Source organism: Phocoena phocoena, chromosome 11, assembly GCF_963924675.1.
Source record: "Phocoena phocoena chromosome 11, mPhoPho1.1, whole genome shotgun sequence".
NCBI lineage: Eukaryota > Metazoa > Chordata > Mammalia > Artiodactyla > Phocoenidae > Phocoena > Phocoena phocoena.
The window spans coordinates 92,734,675-92,755,248 of NC_089229.1; the positions used below are offsets into that span (position 1 = coordinate 92,734,675).

General features: G+C 40.4%; 1 protein-coding gene across 1 annotated transcript; it reads right to left on the bottom strand.

Annotated features, from left to right (window-relative positions):
• Positions 1–388: 388 nt before the first annotated feature.
• DDX47 (DEAD-box helicase 47) lies at positions 389–20,199 on the bottom strand. Its single transcript, XM_065886928.1, has 12 exons — positions 20,097–20,199; positions 19,351–19,444; positions 8,988–9,176; positions 8,675–8,746; positions 8,350–8,468; positions 6,781–6,852; positions 6,539–6,655; positions 5,838–5,984; positions 5,142–5,279; positions 3,383–3,453; positions 2,664–2,793; positions 389–955 (listed from the first exon to the last, which is right to left on the bottom strand). The coding sequence occupies exons 1-12, from the start codon at positions 20,181–20,183 to the stop codon at positions 824–826; spliced, it is 1,368 nt and encodes a 455-aa protein (XP_065743000.1). The 5' UTR covers positions 20,184–20,199; the 3' UTR covers positions 389–823.
• Between the last annotated feature and the right edge of the window lie 375 nt (positions 20,200–20,574).

Genomic DNA, 20,574 nt, shown 5'->3' on the forward strand with positions numbered 1-20,574 from the left:
GCGGCACGTGGGATCTTCCTGGACCAGGGCTCGAACCCGTATCCCCTGCATTGGCAGGCGGATTCTTAACCACTGTGCCACCAGGGAAGCCCCCCACAGAGGATTTTAATCCAGGGATGCGAATCTATTCAGGGATCTAAGAGATTCTGCTCCATCCCCAAGAGAAACACAACCTCCTTTCAAGCAGGACTTCCCTTTCAAAGCCATCCATCCTCTTGTTTCTTTGCTGATTTTTTTAAAGTCATAAATAATGGTTACCTCAAATTAAGGACAACCAATGAATCTGCCATGGAATCACCACTGTCAGTTTCTTACCTATTAGGAAGATCTTACTAAATCTATAAAGTCTGTAACCCAAAAAGGTCCTCAAGGAGTTTCAATTTTTTTTTAATAATATTTATTATTTCCCATTTGGTCTCACGAAACACAAGCTGAGACTGCGGAAGCATCACTGTTTTTAGATCTAGAAGCTCCTTTCCTTTACAATCACAGGTCAAGGGCTTCATTAGCCCAGTCCTTGACTTGCAGCTGAAAAAAGCACACGTCTGTGTGAAGGGATAGGAGAACATATCTTACTAGCGTCAGGAGCAAGGAACCAAAGCTGAAGAACAGTCCGAATCTTGACATCAGCACTTCAAAAATATTCTGCAGGCAACGATGTTCTAACACACGGAAAGGGGGATGAGCACTGAGTGAGCTGGGCAGATTCTGGACACAATTCTGATGGATTTCGGCCTGCAGCACTCTGGAGGGAGAGGTCCCATTCTCTCCTTCAATCCTCTTTACAGAACAGAAAGCAGAAGTCAAGTCTTTATAAAAGAGATTAATGGCCTTTCCGTTTCTTCATTTTTCCTCCAGCCACCTTGTTCCTGACACCGATTGCACCCTCCCTATCGTCACCGTCCCCAGCAGCCTCCCACGAGCGCTTCTTCTTCTCTCCATGCTCCCTTAACTCCTGCAAGAAACAGAAAGGACGGGATTGAAAATGAATGGCTGTCACTGACAGTGACACATCCTAGTCTCTGCTCCTTAAAATCAAACACTAAGTAACTCCCTAACACCTCACATTAGCAAAGGAATAAGACCAAAATCCCAAGATACAAAAATGTTAATCTTATTAGTAATCAAAGACAGGAAGATTAAAACAATAAGCTATTATTATTATTCTGGCAAAGGTTTAAGAGAATGGTAATACCTAGACCTGGTCAGGTGTGCGGACAGTCACATACACTGTCGCTCATCGTGTAAAAGTGCTTTAGCTTTTCTAGGGGGGCAGTTTGACATTATGTATGAATTCGAATTTTAACTGTGTATTCTCCTCCACCCAACAATTGATTCTACTTCTAGGAATTTATTCTAAGGAAACAAGACAAGTGTGCAAAGCTGTACGTATCAGGATGTTCAACAGAGTTCTAGTTAAAATACAAAAGACCGGGAAAAGCATAAACACACATCAATGTAAATCACATTATATATTCATGACAGAATTCTCTGTAGCCATTAAGAAATGATCCCATGAGAATTCTAAGATGCTAGTGTCTAAGATATCAGTTTCTAAACTTGCAAGCAGTGCTATTTTTAAAAAACTTAATTCTCTCCCCTCAGATTACCAATTTTCAAAACATTGGAAAGTAATAAAATATACCTAATGCAAAGTCTAGAAGACCCAATTTGGTTTCCCTTGACGAGTCAGAAGGCAGTTAAGGACCTTGCAACAACTCCAAGAGATTACTCCTGCCACTGGTGTTTAGGAAAGTTTGGTAACTGAATCGATTCAGGGCTAAGACACAGCCTAGATGACATTTTTTGAATAAAGTTTAAAATGTGAAAAAAAAAAAAAAAAGAAGTGATCGCATGATTCTCTGCTAGTTCAAATAGAAAAATGATATACATTTAGATAAAGTCATATACAATTAGATAAAGTCTAATTATGGCTAAGGAAAGAAAAACAGCCAACTGTTATCAATGGATTTCGGCGGGGGGTGGCTTACGTGTTTCACTTACTATTTTAATCCTTTGTGTATTTTCTAAAAATGTTTCCCAATGTACATGTAATATTTTTATAAACAAAAATACCAAACAAAGAATTCCATGTGGGGAGAAAAACAAAAGCAAGTCCACACCTCAGCTACTCAGAAAGCACCCCACGGGCGAAGTTTCTTCACCCCTCAGACCAGCACCCCAGAGAGCAGACGGCACTTGCAAGGGGCTCCTTTAGAACCTTCTCATCGCCACTCCTACCGCCACCGCTACTATCAGTAACTACGCTGTTTACATCAGCTTGATCGATGCTCATAAAACCCTGTATTCAAGGTAACTATTTATTCCCAATCTACAAATGAGGAACTGATTCTGAGAGGTTAGACACCGTGTCCAAGCTCACAGTTCACAGCTGCACCTCCTGATCTGATCTCAAGTCCAAAGGTTTTTTTTGCCTCATGTGAAACATGAACAGTGGCTGGGAATGTGGTCACTGTGGTCAGACCGAGTCCAAACCCTGATTCAACCATTTAGTCGTACAGTCGAAAGCAAACTACCTACATCTGCACTTTAGTATGCTCATCTTAAATTTGGAATCAAATATTCCAAGTTGAAGATTAACACAATAAAGTGTCTTGCATGTAAGTTAATTTCATTTGCTGGTGAGAAAATGCATTGCATACCATTCGGGCAAATCTTTGGGCCTCAGACACACGTTCTGTCAGCATCATAACCTCGTCATCCTGGGTTGGAAAGACAGGCAATTTCTTCCCAATTAAGTGTTCTATGCGCTGGAAGAGTTCCACGTCGTATCTGAAAAAGGAAAATTGCCATGGCTCTGGCTGGCTGACAATGCATGTCTGTCCATTCCAAAACTATGATGCAACAGGGGCCACAGTTTTCAACAATATCGAACCTATTCCTTTTCAGAACCTATTCCTTTTCAGAATACTAACTAAATGCAATCTTCTGTGCACAGCCCAGCAGAAAACCACCCAACATACCCCTTACTCCCAGAAAAGCCCTGGGTACATAACAATTTATTCCCTAGAAAACAAAATCAGAAATAGTTATTGTAATACTGTGAGTTGAGGGAATGGTCACTGTTCTCTGGCTCCAGCATTTAAAAGAAATAACAGGGTTTTTTGTGTGTGTGCTTCTATATGCCAAGTACTATACTACACATATGTAGTATAGTATATGCTCTTTACATATACAGCTCCAGTCTTCATTAAAACCCTGCTAGATCGGTATTATTATTTCTATTTTACAAACAATGAAGGCGGGATGAGGGAGGTTAAGTGACTGTTACAGTACGTGGTGAAGTCAGGTTGCAAGTCTGTCTGCCCCACAGTTCTGCTCTTTTCTCTACATTGCTCTGCCCCAAAGTCAGGTCACTTACTGTGTGACAAAAGTAATAGACTTCCCAGAGCGCCCTGCTCGAGCTGTTCGACCTACTCGATGGATGTAATCCTGAAACGAAAACGGTAAGTAACTTTGAGTTAGCTGGAAGATGAATTAAAAACTGTATGTAAATTCTTCCTGCAAACCTTTGAAAGAAAACAGATTTGTGTTGGAACGTGGAGAGATGAACTGGCAATCTGTTACAGAGATAAATCTACTTCGCTTTTCTTATTCTCCTCACAGCACAAAACTGACCCCCTTTTTCCTTTCTTTTATATAAAGACAAATCTACAAAGCAAATCTCCACGGACATAGCACAGGCAGAGGAAAATGGCACTAGATCTAGAGGCAGACCTGGGTCACAGATCTGCTTTTCCCACCGACCAGCGACACAACTGTCTGCAAGTCCAGAACTTCTCTGAACCCTGGTTTGCATCTATAAAACAGGGACACAAATACATGGCCAAACTCACACAGAGTTACTGTGAAAATCATGAGACAGGACCCTGTCTACAGCGGTTTAATACGAAGTCGAGACACACTAGTTGTTCACAACTGGGGTCAGTTTCATCCTCCCCAGCGGGCATTTGGAAATGTCTGGAAGTATATCTGGTTGTCACAATGTCACCTGTGAGTAGAAGCCAGGAATTCTGCTAAGCATCCTACAATACAAAGGACAGCCCCGCAATGAAGAATTCCCAGACCAAGGTGTTAACAGTGCTGAGGCTGAGAAACCCTGGGACACGCTGAGGACCACAGGCTGCCATCTCTCTTCAGACAGGCCGACAGAGGTGAGCACGCAGTGCGTCTACGCCTCCGACGGTGAGCCTCTAACCCCTCTCCTGGGCTCCTTCACTCACATTCAGTAATATCAGATCCACAGGCATGTGCAAGATGAGGAGAATGCAAAGATCTAGGGCTTTCCCTATTTTTGACACTTAACTAATCAAGGACACACACACACACCAAAAAAACTCCAAGACTGTAACTAAGGAAAGACAGAAAACATTCCATTAAGAAATACACTTTGGATACGATGGAATAGTATTCGGCCATAAAAAAAGAATGACATCTTTCTATTTGTGACAACATGGATAGACCTTGAGGGTATTCAGCTAAGTGAAATAAGTTAGACAGAGACAAATACTGAGATCTCACTTATATGTGGAATCTAAAACACAAACAAAAAAAACTGAGCTCACAGATACAGAGAACAGATTTGGTGGTTGCCAGAGGCAGGGATGGGTGTGTGTGAAATGGGTGAAGGAGGCAAAAGGTACAAATTTCAGTTATGAAATAAATAAGTCATGGGGATGTAATGTACAACATGCTGACTCGAGTTAATAATACTGTACTGCATATTTAAAAGTTGCTAAGGGAAAATGCTAAGGGAAAATTCTCATCATAAGAAAAGAAATGCGTAATTATGAATGGTGACGGATGTTAACTAGACTTACTATGACCAATCTGCAATATATACGAATATTAAATCATTACATTTTACACCTGAAACTAATATAATGTTATATGTCAATTACATCTCAATTTTTAAAAAAAGAAAAGAAAAGGAGGAAGGAGGAGGTGGGGGAGAGAGAGAGAAAGAGGAAGGGAGGGAGGGAGGGACGGAGGGAGGGAGGAAAGGAGGAAGTGAAAGAAAGGACAAGAAAGGAAAGAAAGGGAAGAGAAGGGGAAAAGAAAAGAAAAGAGAAAAGAAAAGCACTTTGGGGCTAGAAAGTCAGGTCAGCAACAGGACTCACCTTGGAATGGGTGGGAATGTCAAAGTTAACAACTACATCCACATGAGGTATGTCCAAACCACGGCTTGCAACATCAGTTGCTAAAAGAATGGAACGAGCTTTTGCCTTAAATTTATTAAGGGATCCTAGGCGCTTGCTCTGAGACGATGAAAAGAAGAAATTTTAATCATCTTGAAAGAATTTTAATCTTGAAAAACTTGGAATCCAAGACATACAAACTAGACATACTAAATAAATACAAGAACCAAGAGAGAAATTTTTAAAAGGATGTTTCCCCCTTAGTCTGAACTAGGCTTCACAGGTCAAAAGGAAACATGGAAGAAATAAAAAGATATTTAAGACTAAAGCTAGAAAGTACTAACATGAAACAGAGTTTGTTAAACATAACAGAAAGATAATTGAGAACTAATTTACTGAAAGTCTTTAGAGACGAGAGTCACTATTACCATGAGGGCTGAATAAATCAACTCAATAGCTTCCATCCCAGACAACTACCTGTGGAATATTTTAATTTGAGCCTCTTGCTATCCTCAAAGGAGGAAGTAGCATCCAAAGCAACACTTTAATGCCCATAAAATCAGGGCAACTATGGGAAGAGGCATTAATGTCATGTGTTGCTACTGCAGAAATCTCCTGCTACAAGAGTTAGCTTTCTCATGCCCCAGTTCCCCACTAATGATTCCAAAGAATAGTTACCTGACTCATCTGTCCATGGAGGGGAATGGCAGTGAATCCAAGATTTCGGAGTAGCAAAGCTGTCCTCTGAGTATTGTTACAGGTGGTGCAGAATATCATAAAGGAGTTTCCAGCCAATTCATTTAGAATATAAACCAGGTAGGTATCCTAAGTCACAAAGCCAAAATAATATATGTAACTGAACCTGGAAGAAGGTTGGCGTCCTGGGCATATAAATTACGTAAAAGACTAAGCCCATAGCTGCTTCTCAGTTATCCAGACCCCCAGCCGCCAGCTTTGCACTCCTTAACTGGCATTATCATTATCATCTCTGTGAACCATGAGTTTCACACACAGCCTGAAGCCGAGCACAAGGAGATCTGTACTCAGCAAGCACGCAAAGTCCTGACATCAAAGCACAAAACTAGGGTCCTCTGTCCATAAAAAAGCCACATAATAAGCAGGCAAAAGAAAAACTACCTCAAGGATGGGGTTAGAAAGGGAGTGTATCATGACTTCATTACTGTGGTTTAATATGTTGTGAATTCCCGGAATGTTTGACTTTATCAGTGATAAAATAAAGCACGGCATGAGCTCTAAAACAAATAGAAAGGACTCCAATCTGTAGCACAGCTCTTAGCTAATCAGGAGTTGACACATTTTCAGATGTCTTGGTGAAGAAGGAGAGGGAGAGGCAGGAATGATCAAAGCAAACACTTTACCTTGAACTTAGAAGGAATAAAAAGATAATATTGCTGTAACTTTTCAACCGTCTGGTATTTAGAGGAAACAGCACATTTCACAGGATTCTTCAGCGCTGCTCGCTGCAGTTTTTGCACCTGAAGAAAGAAAACCTAGAATAGTGCACTGATTCCTAAATACTCTGTGTTTATTATTGTCACTGTGACTGTTTCTGTTTATCAATTCTTATAAAGAAGAAAAGAGAAGTCCTAGAAAAGTTCACCTTCTTGGTCATCGTAGCAGAGAAGAGAAATGTTTTCCGATCTCGGGGAATCACTTTAAGGATCTTGTCAACCTAAAAGGCAGAAAGAACAACGGTACCAACATAACATTTAGACTGGACACCTGCAAATGCTGCTTGTGAAGGAGATGAGGGGTAAGAAACTAAATACATCACTGTGGGGATTTGGGGACTCAAAACTTTGATTCAGTTCAGCTAAAACTGACTATTTACTACTTGATACCATACCAGATGCTACCAAAAAATAATGCCAGTCAGAGAAAAGCACCATTTAAATCAGCAGAGCAGAGCTAATCTAAGAGAAAAGTAAAGAATAAGCATTAATCAACTAAATAAGCTATGATGAATGGGTCATCAAAGAAAAGATGGAAGAGGCTGAAATCAAATGAAATGGAAAAAGAAAATCTGGTTTTGGTATTTCTCATCTCTGAAATCAAAGTCAGTCTGTATGTATGTATGTATGTATGTATGTATGTATATATACATGTTTTTTGCCCAACTGTCTTTTTAAATTGAAGTATAGTTGATTTACAGTGTTTCAGGTGTACAGCAAAGTGATTCAGTTACACATACATACATATTTACACTTTTTCAGATTCTTTTCCATTATAGGTTATTACAAGATATTGAATATAGCTCCCTGTGCTATACAGTAGGTCCTTGCTGTTTATCTATTTTATATATAGTAGTGTGTGTATGTTAATCCCATATTCCTAATTTATCCCTCACCCCCCAAGTCAGACTATATTTGAAAGAGGATGCTGAGACTATTTACAATACCCAAGAGATGGAAGCAACCTAAACGTCCATCAACAGATGAACAGATAAAGAAGATGTGGTATATATACAGAATGGAATACTACTCAGCCTTCATAAAGAATGAAATGATGCCGTCTGCAGCCACATGGATGGACCCAGAGATTATCATACTAAGTGAAGTCAGACAAAGACAAATATCACATAATGTCACTTATATGTGGAATCTAAAATATGATACAAATGAACTTACTTACAAAACAGAAACACATTCACAGACACAGAGAACAAACTTATGGTTACCAAAGGGGAAAAGAGGGAAGGATAAATTAGGAGTTTGTGTAGGTATATGTATATACACACATACATATATGTATATATATACACATATTTATATATGTATGTATAACTGAGTCACTTTGCTGTACACCAGAAACACAACATTGTAAATTAACTATACTTCAGTAAAAAATTAATTAAATTTAATTAAATTTAATTTAAGAGCAACAAGCACAGGGATCTGTAATAATTTTAAATGGAGTATCATCTACAGAAATACTGCATCACTATACTGCACCTAAAAATAATATAAACCAACTATCCTTCAATAAAAAAGAAAAAAAATAAATAAAGAGGATGCTGAGGCGGACAGTGTAAAGAGCATCAAGAATGAAAAAAGCAGCAGAGACGCTAAATTAACCAACAATGGTTAAGTGCTCCACAAAAGCAGGTATGCAAGGAACCAGATTTTGAACAGATTTTGAGATGCTCTAGGAAGAGGAAAGTTGAGCTCACCTCTGTCTCAAAATCCATATTCAATATTCGGTCCGCTTCATCCATGACCAAGTACTTGAGAGCTCTTAAGTTGAAACCTTTTGTATTTTCCAAGTGGTCAATTAGTCGACCAGGAGTTGCTAACAAGAAAAGTTGAGGAGAGAGGGCAATGTTTAAGAAAAAGGACAGAAAGAAAGCGACCACCCCCTCCCAACCAGAATTTCAGAAATTAAAAAAAATTAAATCCATTCTTTGAACTCTTTCCGCACAAAGAAGTTGCACCCAATATCAGCAGATTTTCTCCAATTCATCATCACCAGTGTCTTCTACCATTGTCATTACTCACCTATTACTATATGAGGCTTTTTGGCCAGGGCCAGAGATTGAGACATTGAATCAATTCCACCTACAATCACAGCTACAGAAAGAAAAAGAATATTGAAAAGAGATCCTTAATTTTTTTCCATAGTTCACTGTAAAGCCAATGACACATTTCTACTTTCATTTTTCTTCCCTTACAACTTTCCCCGAAGCTAAAATACCAAATCAGCCCTTTAGGTCAATGAACTTATGTTAACGACACTTCCTTCCATTCTCCTTTCACACTCATTCTCAACCTGTGAAGAAATTCTGAAGATTCCTTTCCTCTCGACACTTACCACATTGCACCCCAATAGAAGACCCCAGGGCTTCAAACTGCTCTGAGATCTGAAAGGCTAGCTCCCGAGTGGGGGTGAGAACTAAGGCAAACAAACGCTGGGGCGTCTCCAGCAGCACATTCAGAATGGGCAGAGCAAAGGCCCCTGTCTTCCCAGAGCCGGTTTCCGCCAGCCCAATAATATCACGACCTAGAAGACAAAGAAAACACCTAATAGCAAAGAAATGCTCTCTGCACCATTTCCACATTATTCCACAAGGACCCAATGCTGGCACAAAGTAGACCACGAATAAATATTTGATGAATTCAGGGGAGGGGGAGGTTGATGAGACAGAAGACACGGTCTCTATCTTAAATTAGCTCAAAATCCAGGGGTGAAATACACAAATATGTTCTAATATGATAGGTCCCTACAGGGTACAGTGAGAACAAAACGGAATGAGCAACCTACTGCCAGGAAGCGTCAGGGAAGGTTAACAGAGGTGATGAGTAAATTAAATCTGGAAGTAAGCGAAGAAGGAAAGGAAGGGCAGTCCCTTATGAGGAAAGATGCTTTAAAGAACACAGCATGGGACTTCCCTGGTGGCACAGTGGTCAAGAATCCGCCTGCCAATGCAGGGGACACAGGTTCAAGCCCTGGTCCGGGAAGATCCCAAATGCCATAGAGCAACTAAGCCCGTGCACCACAACTACTGAGCTTGCGCTCTAGAGCCTGTGAGCCACAACTACTGAGCCTGTGCTCTAGAGCCCAAGCTCCGCAACAAGAGAAGCCACTGCAATGTGAAGCCTGCACACTGCAACGAAGAGTAGCCCCCGCTCTCCACAACTAGAGAAAGCCCGCGCACAACAACGAAGACCCAATGCAGCCAAAAATAAATAAATTAATTTTAAAAAAAGAACACAGCATGAGTTCAGAGAGGGAGAAGTACAACGTGGCCAGAACACAGAAGTCAAGGGGGAAAGGGAGAAGAATAAGGAAACCCACAGCCATGCTAAGGAGTTTTGACATCTTCCTGTAAGAGAGAGGAACTGAAGGATTTTAAGCAGGGAATGTTATTCATTAAGAAGATAAACCCCAGGCCTGATGGCATAAGAAGGACCCAAGGAGCTTAACAGTCCAGCCATTTACACTGCTCCTTCTGAGGGAAGAATGCCAGAAGTAATACCTTAAGAATGGGTCCCCATGGTTTGTTATCACCCATCAAGCCATAACTGAGAAGATTTGGCAATCAGTTTCGAAGCCAAGACCACCGCCTCTATGCTGCAGCTCCCAAGGTAGCTGAGCACGAGGACAGCACCCAGTGGGAGGCCTTCCTGTCCAGTAACGACTTCCACAGTTGACTGCTGAGGCTTCCTCACCTAGAGAATAACCCCCTTTCCCTGAGGTAACCTGAGTATGACTCTCTTCCCTACAACTTAAAATGAACTAAAGTGCAGAATGGGGAACACACAGGAAAATGAGAGCTCAGTTAGGGCACCAGGGGACCTACGATGGTGGTCTGAATGGAGGCCAGCCGAAGTGAGAATTACAAAGTACGGAAAGAGGTCCGTGGAACCAGAGTTGGCACCGCAGGCAACACCTTTGGTATTTATGCCTTATGTCTTTTTCGCACCTTAATTCACTGGCAAGCATCCCTCGTACCAAGTTGAGCCAAGTGGCTGACAGGGTCTTGGTGCTCTGGCTGGGTGTCAGGCCTGAGCCTCTGAGGTGGGAGGGCCGAGTTCAGGACACTGGAACCCCAGAGACCTCCCAGCTCCACGTAATACCAATCGATGAGAGCTCTCCTAGAGATCTCCGTCTCAACGCTAAGACGCAGCTCCACTCAACGACCAGCAAGCTCCAGTGCTGGACACCCTATGCCAAACAACTAGCAAGACAGGAACACAACCCCACCCATTAGCAGAGAGGCTTCCTAAAATCATAAGTTCACAGACACCCCAAAACACACCACCGGATGCGGACCTGCCCACCAGAAAGACAAGATCCACCCTCATCCACCAGAACACAGGCACCAGTCCCCTCCACCAGGAAGCCTACACAACCCAGTGAACCAACCTCACCCACTGGGGTTAGATGCCAAAAACAACAGGAACTATGAACCTACAGCCCAAACACAGTAAGCTAAGCAAAATGAGAAGACAGAGAAACACACAGCAGATGCAGGAGCAAGATAAAAACCCACCAGACCAAACACATGAAGAGGAAATAGGCAGTCTACCTGAAAAAGAATTAGAGTAATGACAGTAAAAATGATCCAAAATCTTGGAAATACAATAGAGAAAATAAAAGAAACATTTAACAAAGATGTAGAAGAACTAAAGAGAAAACAAACAATGATGAACACAATGAATGAAATTAAAAATTCTCTAGAAGGAATCAATAGCAGAATAACTGAGGCAGAAGAACCGATAAGTGACCTGGAAAATAAAACGGTGGAAATAACTACCGCAGAGCAGAATAAAGAATGAAAAGAATTGAGGACAGACTCAGAGACCTCTGGAACAATATTAAACGCACCAACATTCAAATAATAGGGTTCCCAGTAGAAGAACAGAAAAAGGAAGGGACTGAGAAAATATTTGAAGAGATTATAGTTGAAAACTTCCTGAACATGCGAAAGGAAATAGTCAATCAAGTCCAGGAAGCAGAGAGTCCCATATAGGATAAATCCAAGGAGAAATTCACCAAGACACATATTAATCAAACTATCAAAAATTAAATACAAAGAAAAAATATTAAAAGCAGCAAGGGAAAAGCAACAAATAACATACAAGGGAATCCCCATAAGGTTAACAGCTGATCTTTCAGCAGAAACTCTGCAAGCCAGAAGGGAGTGGCAGGACATATTTAAAGTGATGAAAGGGAAAAACCTACAACCAACGTTACTCTACCCAGCAAGGATCTCATTCAGATTCGATGGAGAAATCAAAAGCTTTATATTCAAGCAAAAGTTAAAGAGAACTGAGCACCAAGAAACCAGCTTTACAGCAAATGCTAAAGGAACTTCTCTAGGCAGGAAACACAAGAGAAGGAAAAGACCTACAATAACAAACCCAGAACAATTAAGAAAATGGTAATAGGAACATACATACTGATAATTACCTTAAATGTAAATGGATTAAATGCTCCAACCAAAAGATACAGACTGGCTGAATGGATACAAAAACAAGACCCGTATATATGCTGTCTACAAGAGACCCACTTCAGACTTAGGGACACATACAGACTGAAAATGAGGGGATGGAAAAACATATTCCATGCAAATGGAAATCAAAAGAAAGCTGGAGTAGCAATTCTCATATCAGACAAAATAGTCTTTAAAATAAAGACTATTATAAGAGACAAACAAGGACACTACATAATGATCAAGGGATCAATCCAAGAAGATATAACAATTGTAAATATTTATGCACCCAACATAGGAGCACCTCAATACATAAGGCTAATGCTAACAGCCATAAAAGGGGAAATCGACAATAACACAACAATAGTAGGGGACTTTAACACCCCACTTTCACCAATGGACAGATCAACCAAAATGAAAATAAATAAGGAAACACAAGCTTTCAATGATAACACTAAACAAGAGGGACTTAATTGATACTTATATGACATTCCACCCAAAATCAACAGAATACACTTTCTTCTCAAGTGCTCATGGAACATTCTCCAGGAGAGATCATATCTTGAGTCACAAATGAAGCCTTGGTAAATTTAAGAAAATTGAGATCGTATCAAGTATCTTTTCTGACCACAATGCTATGAGACCAGATATCAATTACAGGAAAAAAACTGTAAAAAATATAAACACATAGAGGCTAAAAAATATGCTACTAAATAACCAAGAGATCACTGAAGAAATGAAAGAGGAAATCAAAAAATACCTAGAAACAAATGACAATGAAAGTATGACAGACCAAAACCTATGGGATGCAGCAAAAGCAGTTCTAAGAGGGAAGTTTATAGCAATACAATCCTACCTCAAGAAACAAGAAAAATCTCAAATAAACAACCTAACCTTACACCTAAAGCAATTAGAGAAAGAAGAACAACAACAAAACAACCCCCCAAAGTTAGCAGAAGGAAAGAAATCATAAAGATCAGATCAGAAATAAATGAAAAAGAAATGAAGGAAATGATAGCAAATATCAATAAAACTAAAAGCTGGTTCTTTGAGAAGATAAACAAAATTGATAAACCATTAGCCAGACTCATCAAGAAAAAAAGGGAGAAGACTCAAATCCACAGAATTAGAAATGAAAAAGGAGGACTAACAACTGACACTGCAGAAATGCAAAGGATCATGACAGATTACTACAAGCAAGTATATGCCAATAAAATGGAAAACCTGGAAGAAATGGACAAATTCTTAGAAAAGCACAACTTTCTGAGACTGAGCCAGGAAGAAAGAGAAAATATAAACAGGCCAATCATAACCACTGAAATTGAAACTGTGATTAAAAATCTTCCAACAAACAAAAGACCAGGACCAGATGGATTCACAGGTGAATTCTATCAAACATTTAGAGAAGAGCTAACACCTATCCTTCTCAAACTCTTCCAAAATATAGCAGAGGGAGGACACTCCCAAACTCATTCTATGAGGCCACCATCACCCTGATACCACAACCAGACAAAGATGTTACAAAAAAAGAAAACTACAGGTCAATGTCACTGATATACATAGATGCAAAAATCATCAACAAAATACTAGCAAACAGAATCCAGCAACACATTAAAAGGATCATACACCATGATGAAGTGGGGTTTATCCCAGGAATGCAAGGATACTTCAATATATGCAAATCAATCAATGTGATACACCATATTAACAAAATGAAGGATAAAACCATATGATAATCTCAATAGATGCAGAAAAAACTTTTGACAAAATTCAACACCCATTTATGATAAAAACTCTCCAGAAAGTAGGCATAGAGGGACCTAACCCTTTAATAAAGGCCATATATGACAAACCCACAGCAAAAATCATTCTCAATGGTGAAAAACTGAAACCATTTCCACTAAGATCAGGAACAAGACAAGGTTGCCCACTCTCACCACTCTTATTCAACATAGTTTTGGGAGTTTTAGCCAGAGCAATCAGAGAAGAAAAATAAATAAAAGGAATCCAAATCGGAAAAGAAGTAAAACTGTCACTGTTTGCAGATGACACGATACTATACATAGAGATTCCTAAAGATGCTAACAGAAAACTACTAGAGACAATCAATGAATTTGGTAAAGTAGCAGGATACAAAATTAATGCACAGAAATCTCTTGCATTCCTACAGACTAATGATGAAAAATGTGAAAGAGAAATTAAGGAAACACTCCCATTCACTACTGCAACAAAAAGAATAAAATACCTAGGAATAAACCTACCTAAGGAGACAAAAGACCTGTATGCAGAAAACTATAAGACACTGATGAAAGAAATTAAAGGTGATACAAACAGATGGAGAGATATACCATATTCTTGGATTGGAAGAATCAACATTGTGAAAATGACTATATTACCCAAAGCAATCTACAGATTCAGTGCAATCCCTATCAAACTACCAATGGCACTTTTCACAGAACTAGGACAAAAAATCACAATTTGTATGGAAACACGGAAGACCCCGAATAGCCAAAGAAATCCTGAGAAAGAAAAACGGAGCTGGAGGAATCAGGCTCCCGGACTTTAGACTATACCACAAAGCTACAGTAATCAAGACAGTATGGTACTGGCACAAAAACAAGTATAGATCAATGCAAAAGGGTAGAAAGCCCAGAGATAAACCCATGTACATATGGTTACCTCATCTTTGATAACGGAGGCAAGAATGTACAATGGAGAAAAGACAGCCTCTTTAATAAGTGGTGCTGGGCAAACTGGACAGCTACGTGTAAAAGAATGAAATTAGAACACTCCCTAACACCATATACAAAAATAAACTCAAAATGGATTAAACACCTAAGTGTACGCCCAGACACTATAAAATTCCTACAGGAAAACACAGGCAGAACACTCTATGACAGCAAGATCCTTTTTGACCCACCTCCTAGAGAAATGGAAATAAAAACAAAAATAAACAAAGGGACCTAATGAAACTTCAAAGCTTTTGCACAGCAAAGGAAACCATAAATAAGACGAAAAGACACCCCTCAGAATGGGAGAAAATATTTACAAATGAAGCAATTGACAAAGGATTAATCTCCAAAATATACAAGCAGCTCATGCAGCTCAATATCAAAAGAACAAACAACCCAATCCAAAAATGGGCAGAAGACCTAAACAGAGATTTCTCCAAAGAAGGTATACAGATTGCCAACAAAACACATGAAAAGATGCTCAACATCACTAATCATTAGAGAAATGCAAATCAAAACTACAATGAGGTGTCACCTCACACCGGTCAGAATGGCCATCATCAAAACATCTACAAAAAATAAGTGCTGGAGAGGCTGTGGAGAAAAGGGAACCCTTCTGCACTGTTGGTGGGAATGTAAATTGATACAGCCACTATGGAGAACAGTACAGAGGTTCCTTAAAAAACTAAAATTAGAACTACCATATGACCCAGCAATCCCACTACTGGGCATATACCCTGAGAAAACCATAATTCAAAAAGAGTCATGTACCACAATGTTCACTGAAGCATTATTTACAGTAGCCAGAACATGGAAGTAACCTAAGTGTCCATCAACAGATGAATGGCTAAAGAAGATGTGGCACATACATACAATGGAATATTACTCAGCCATAAAAAGAAACGAAATTGAGTTATTTGTAGTGAGGTGGATGGACCTAGAATCTGTCCTACAGAGTGAAGTCAGAAAGAGAAAAGCAAATACCGTATACTAACACATATATATTTAATCTAAAAAAAAATACAAAACGGTTCTGAAGAATCTAGGGACAGGACAGGAATAAAGACGCAGACGTACAGAATGGACTTGAGGACACGGGGAGGGGGAAGGGTAAGCTGAGATGAAGTGAGAGAGTGGCATTGACATATATACACTACCAAATGTAAAACAGATAGCTAGTGGGAAGCAGCTGCATAGCACAGGGAGATCAGGCCATGCATGCTTTGTTACCACCTAGAGGGGTGGGATAGGGAGGTTGGGAGGGAGACGCAAGGGGGAGGGGATATGGGGATATATGTATACATATAGTTGATTCACTTTGTTACACATCTGCAACTAACACAACAATGTAAAGCAATTATACTCCAATAAAGATGTTAAAAGTCATAGATAAAACTTAAGAAATTATTTCTTACAATTCTTTAAACAGGCATTTAAAATTGTTACTGTTGATTATATTCAGAGAAATAGGACAGATACTCTATTTGCATAACTTTTGCTCTCAGTTTGGAACATGAACAACAAAATGCCGTGATTAATGATTTTTACTATTCTTTTTGTTTTCCTGCAGATAGCTGGCATAAAAATGAGCTATCAAGCACATCAAGTTGAAGTAAGTAGGAATAAAATACATCAAAATCCTTGAGTCAACTACAGAGTCAGAATATGATACTCCACTGGACAAATTTGCATCCAATTTTGGGGGGCAATTTTTGGTCATCAAAATAAGTGCATTTCCCATTAAGTTGGCAATAAAGCTTGAGGGAGAAAGATCATATTGTTTACTGTAAAACTGATACGATAAAGATTATATGAGATCACATGTATAGATACAGATATGTAAACTGTGATGGGATTTCAAATAACAGAATTATGAATTTCAAATTTTCGTTTATATGCAATAAAAGTTGATAGTACAGTATCGATCCAAATCTCTAGGCCATAGGCAGATAACCTGCTGTTAACATCAGTGACTGGAATTTTGTTTAAATAATAGCTATATAATTAGGACCACATTGCCTGACAAATGTCTGGCACATACAGCTTCCTAGGTTTCACACACCTTGGAGAGAAAGAAGGAAACATCTAACAAAAGCTGATAATAGCCAAAACAATGTGGAACAATAAGACCTTCCTTCCTCCCTCCCTCCCTTCCTTCCTTCCATTCTTCCATTTATTTTTTTGTCTTTACGTGGGAGAATATGTGTTAAGTGAGCTCTCTGATGTCTTGCCTTGAGGCTCATTTTATGCTTCTAAAACTGAATAATGGGATGGCACACCAGACTGCAGTGGGGAATTTTCCTTTGTAATCAGAGCTCTGAGGAGATATGTTATACTGTATCATATTAGAAAAATTAAAAAGGTCATCCATGCCTTTCCCGACTATTCTGTTCTCCCTTAGTGGGCAAGAGTCGAATTTCCTGAGGAAGGATGCTCTCTGTCAGGCAGACAACCCAATGCCCAACCAAAATAAATGAATAAACAGATTAATTAATTAATCTAAAATAAATCAAAGGCTCAACTTTGCTACTTTATCACAGACTGCCTTTCAACCTTAAACACCAGGCTCTGCCTGGGGATCTCAAGCCCTCTTTAGGTGGTTTTTCAAGAGCTGCTTCCGTAACACTAGGCCTGACGTTAAATGTTACGTGGCTGGTTAGAGACTGAAAAACCATCAAGCTGTAAAAGTCTATGTTGTTGCCGAGACTCCAGAGGACTAAGCAGTATTGGATAATAAAATCAAGTTGTATGAGAATTGGAACATTACAAAGCATTACAACATGAAATTCTAACTTATTTGAATCAACACATATATGATTATTCACAAAATAACCTCTCTCGTGTTATTTTGTTTCTATAGACCTTTGGAATCATTCTTATGTAGAAAATTCATAGGTGTGATGTACACAATTTATTGTTTCTGCTGGTGTTAGTACTGTTGACCTGTTACTTGTTCTCATCATATTTTCCATGTACATTTTTGCAAATATAAATGTAAAGTTCACGTATTCCCAAAATTGTTAAAAATATATTGAATACATTTTCTTTCTTCATGCGACTTCCAAAAAAAAAAAAAGGAAAGAGAAATTAACACAACATTGTAAATCAACTATACTTCAAGAAAATAAAAAAAATAAAAGAAAGTAACAAAAGAAAATGTGATTGACACAGAGGTTTCTAGCTTGGGAATCTCAAAAGCCATATACTGAGATAAGGGCTACAGGGAAATTAGTTCTGGTGAGAAAAATGAGGACTCTGTTTTGGACATAGGGAACTTGAGATTCCTGCAGTAAGCTTAGAGAAAAGTATCTAAAAACCAGTTGGACATACTTGTTTGGAGCTCAGCAAAGAAGTGTGGGCTAGAAATATAGACGTGGGAGCCATAAGCATCTGACCAGTGCTCATGTGTGCTCCCCCAGGGGAAGACACATTAGAATAAACTATGAAGTTTTTTTTAAATTAATTATTATTATTATTTTTTTTTACATTTGGCTGCACTGGGCCTTCATTGCTGTGTACGTGCTTTCTCTAGTTGCGGCAAGCAGGGGCTACTCTTTGTTGCGGTGCACAGGCTTCTCATTGTGGTGGCTTCTCTTGTTGCAGAGCACGGGCTCTAGGTGCACAGGCTTCAGTAGTTGTGGCTCACGGGCTCTAGAGTGCAGGCTAAGTAGTTGTGGTGCATGGGCTTAGTTGCTCCACGGCATGTGGGATCTTCCCGGACCAGGGCTCAAACCCGTGTCCCCTGCATTGGCAGGCGGATTCTTAACCACTGGACCACCAGGGAAGTCCCAGAACTATTAAGTTTTGTATCTATATATGCCTAGGTCCCATGCCTGGAAATTCAAATTCAGAAGGTCTACGTTGGAGCCCAGAAATCGCTAGTGTTTTAAAAGTTCCACAGGTGATTCTAATGAGCACTGGCTGAAACTCACTGATGCAGACAGTATTAAAGCTTCAGGACTGGGTAAGAAATCTTAGTAACATTTTAGAGTGAGAAAAAAGGATAAAGGCAGAATTAACACCGCAAGGCAAAGGGAAAAGCCAAAAGAAACTGAGAAAGAAAAAGCTAGAAAAGCAGGAGAAGACAACAAACCCCCTCGTAGAAAGTAAGCTCCGTAAAACTGGAGAATTACTGTTTCAAAAACCAATAAGCCGCTCTTTTCTGGTGGCGCAGTGGTTGACAGTCCACCTGCCGATGCAGGAGACGCAGGTTCGTGCCCCATCCGGGAAGACCCCACATGCCGCGGAGCGGCTGGGCCCGTGAGCCATGGCCGCTGGGCCTGCGCGTCCGGAGCCTGTGCTCCGCAACGGGAGAGGCCACAGCGGTGAGAGGCCCGTGTACCGCAAAACAAAAAACAAAACCAATAAGCCACAAACTTTTTATCTTTAGGGACCATATTTTATTTCACTTGTATGCAAAGCAATAGCTCTCAAAAGTGGTATTTAATTGAATATGTGTAACTTCATACTGCATCTGAAACAGGCCACACACTTAATTTCAACCTACCCTGTAAGGCCAAAGGAATAGCTTCAATCTGGATCTTTGTTGGCTTTGTCCATCCCAACTGGTCACAAGCTTCACACAACACATCTGTCACACCCTTAGAATTCGGAAAAACACAGTTTAGCAAAGGAAAACACACACTCACCTCCCACATAATTAAATGACTGTTAGGGCCGCCTTGCTGGTGATATGTGCGTCCCCTACGCTTTGATTCAAAAGGTTTTTGTTGTCAGTCTACCCAGTCTTCTCCTTAACTCTGAGAACTGGGACAGGAACTTAAGACTTACCAATCACTCTCCACTCGCCGGGGCCAAAGCCAAGTTCTTGGCCTGCGTTACTTCATTTAATCTAAACAGCTCTATGCGGTACTTATCATAATCCCCAATTTACAGATGTGGAAACTGAGGCACCGAGATAACTTGCCTCTAGTCAGCGACTGGGTCAGAATTCAATACCGGTTCATCCGAACCCAAAGCCCAAGATGCACAAAATTCGGATTCGCCGCATGGACAACACCCTGCACAGACACAACGGTGCCACACCGAGGTGGAATTCAAAAGGGCAAATGGGGGCTCCCGGGCACCGGCCGCCCTCCCACCACCCAAACCCGAGCTTCGGACACCCCGGGGGAAACCTGAGCTAGGCCCCGGCTGTTTTTTGCACACCAGCGGCCTGTATCGAAGGCAACCGGACTCTGCCCGCGCCTGGCGCCAGTAGGAAAAAGGGAAACCGGCGTCATCTACACTTACCAGGTCTTTAAATGTTTTCGTTTCCGCCTCCTCCACCGCCATCTGGGCCACCTCTGCCGGTGAATCGCGCTCCTCGGACGCCGCCATGCTGTCCGCGGGCTCCGGAAGTGGGTCGGCGGCGCGCGGGATGCTGGGAAATGTAGTTCTCGTTCTCCCGGGTGGCGTGTTGTGGGCGCCCCCTGCGGGCTTGGAGGGGTTTCGCGGAAAAGCAGTTAAAAAAAAAAATTAGGTATGGGTATAAGCGTTTGGAGTTGCGGAGCTGAGCCAAGTGCAGAAGGGCCTGATGACCAGAACCTCTAATCTGCCCTTTAGGTCCCTTTAGAAAGTTTTCCCCACCTTTCACAACCGCTGTGTTCCTCCCTCTTCTAACCATAGAGTTTTGAACATGTTCATATTACAGTACTATTTATTTATTATAAATATTATTTCATTCATTTATTCAATAATATCTTGAGAGGGCTTCCCTGGTGGCGCAGTG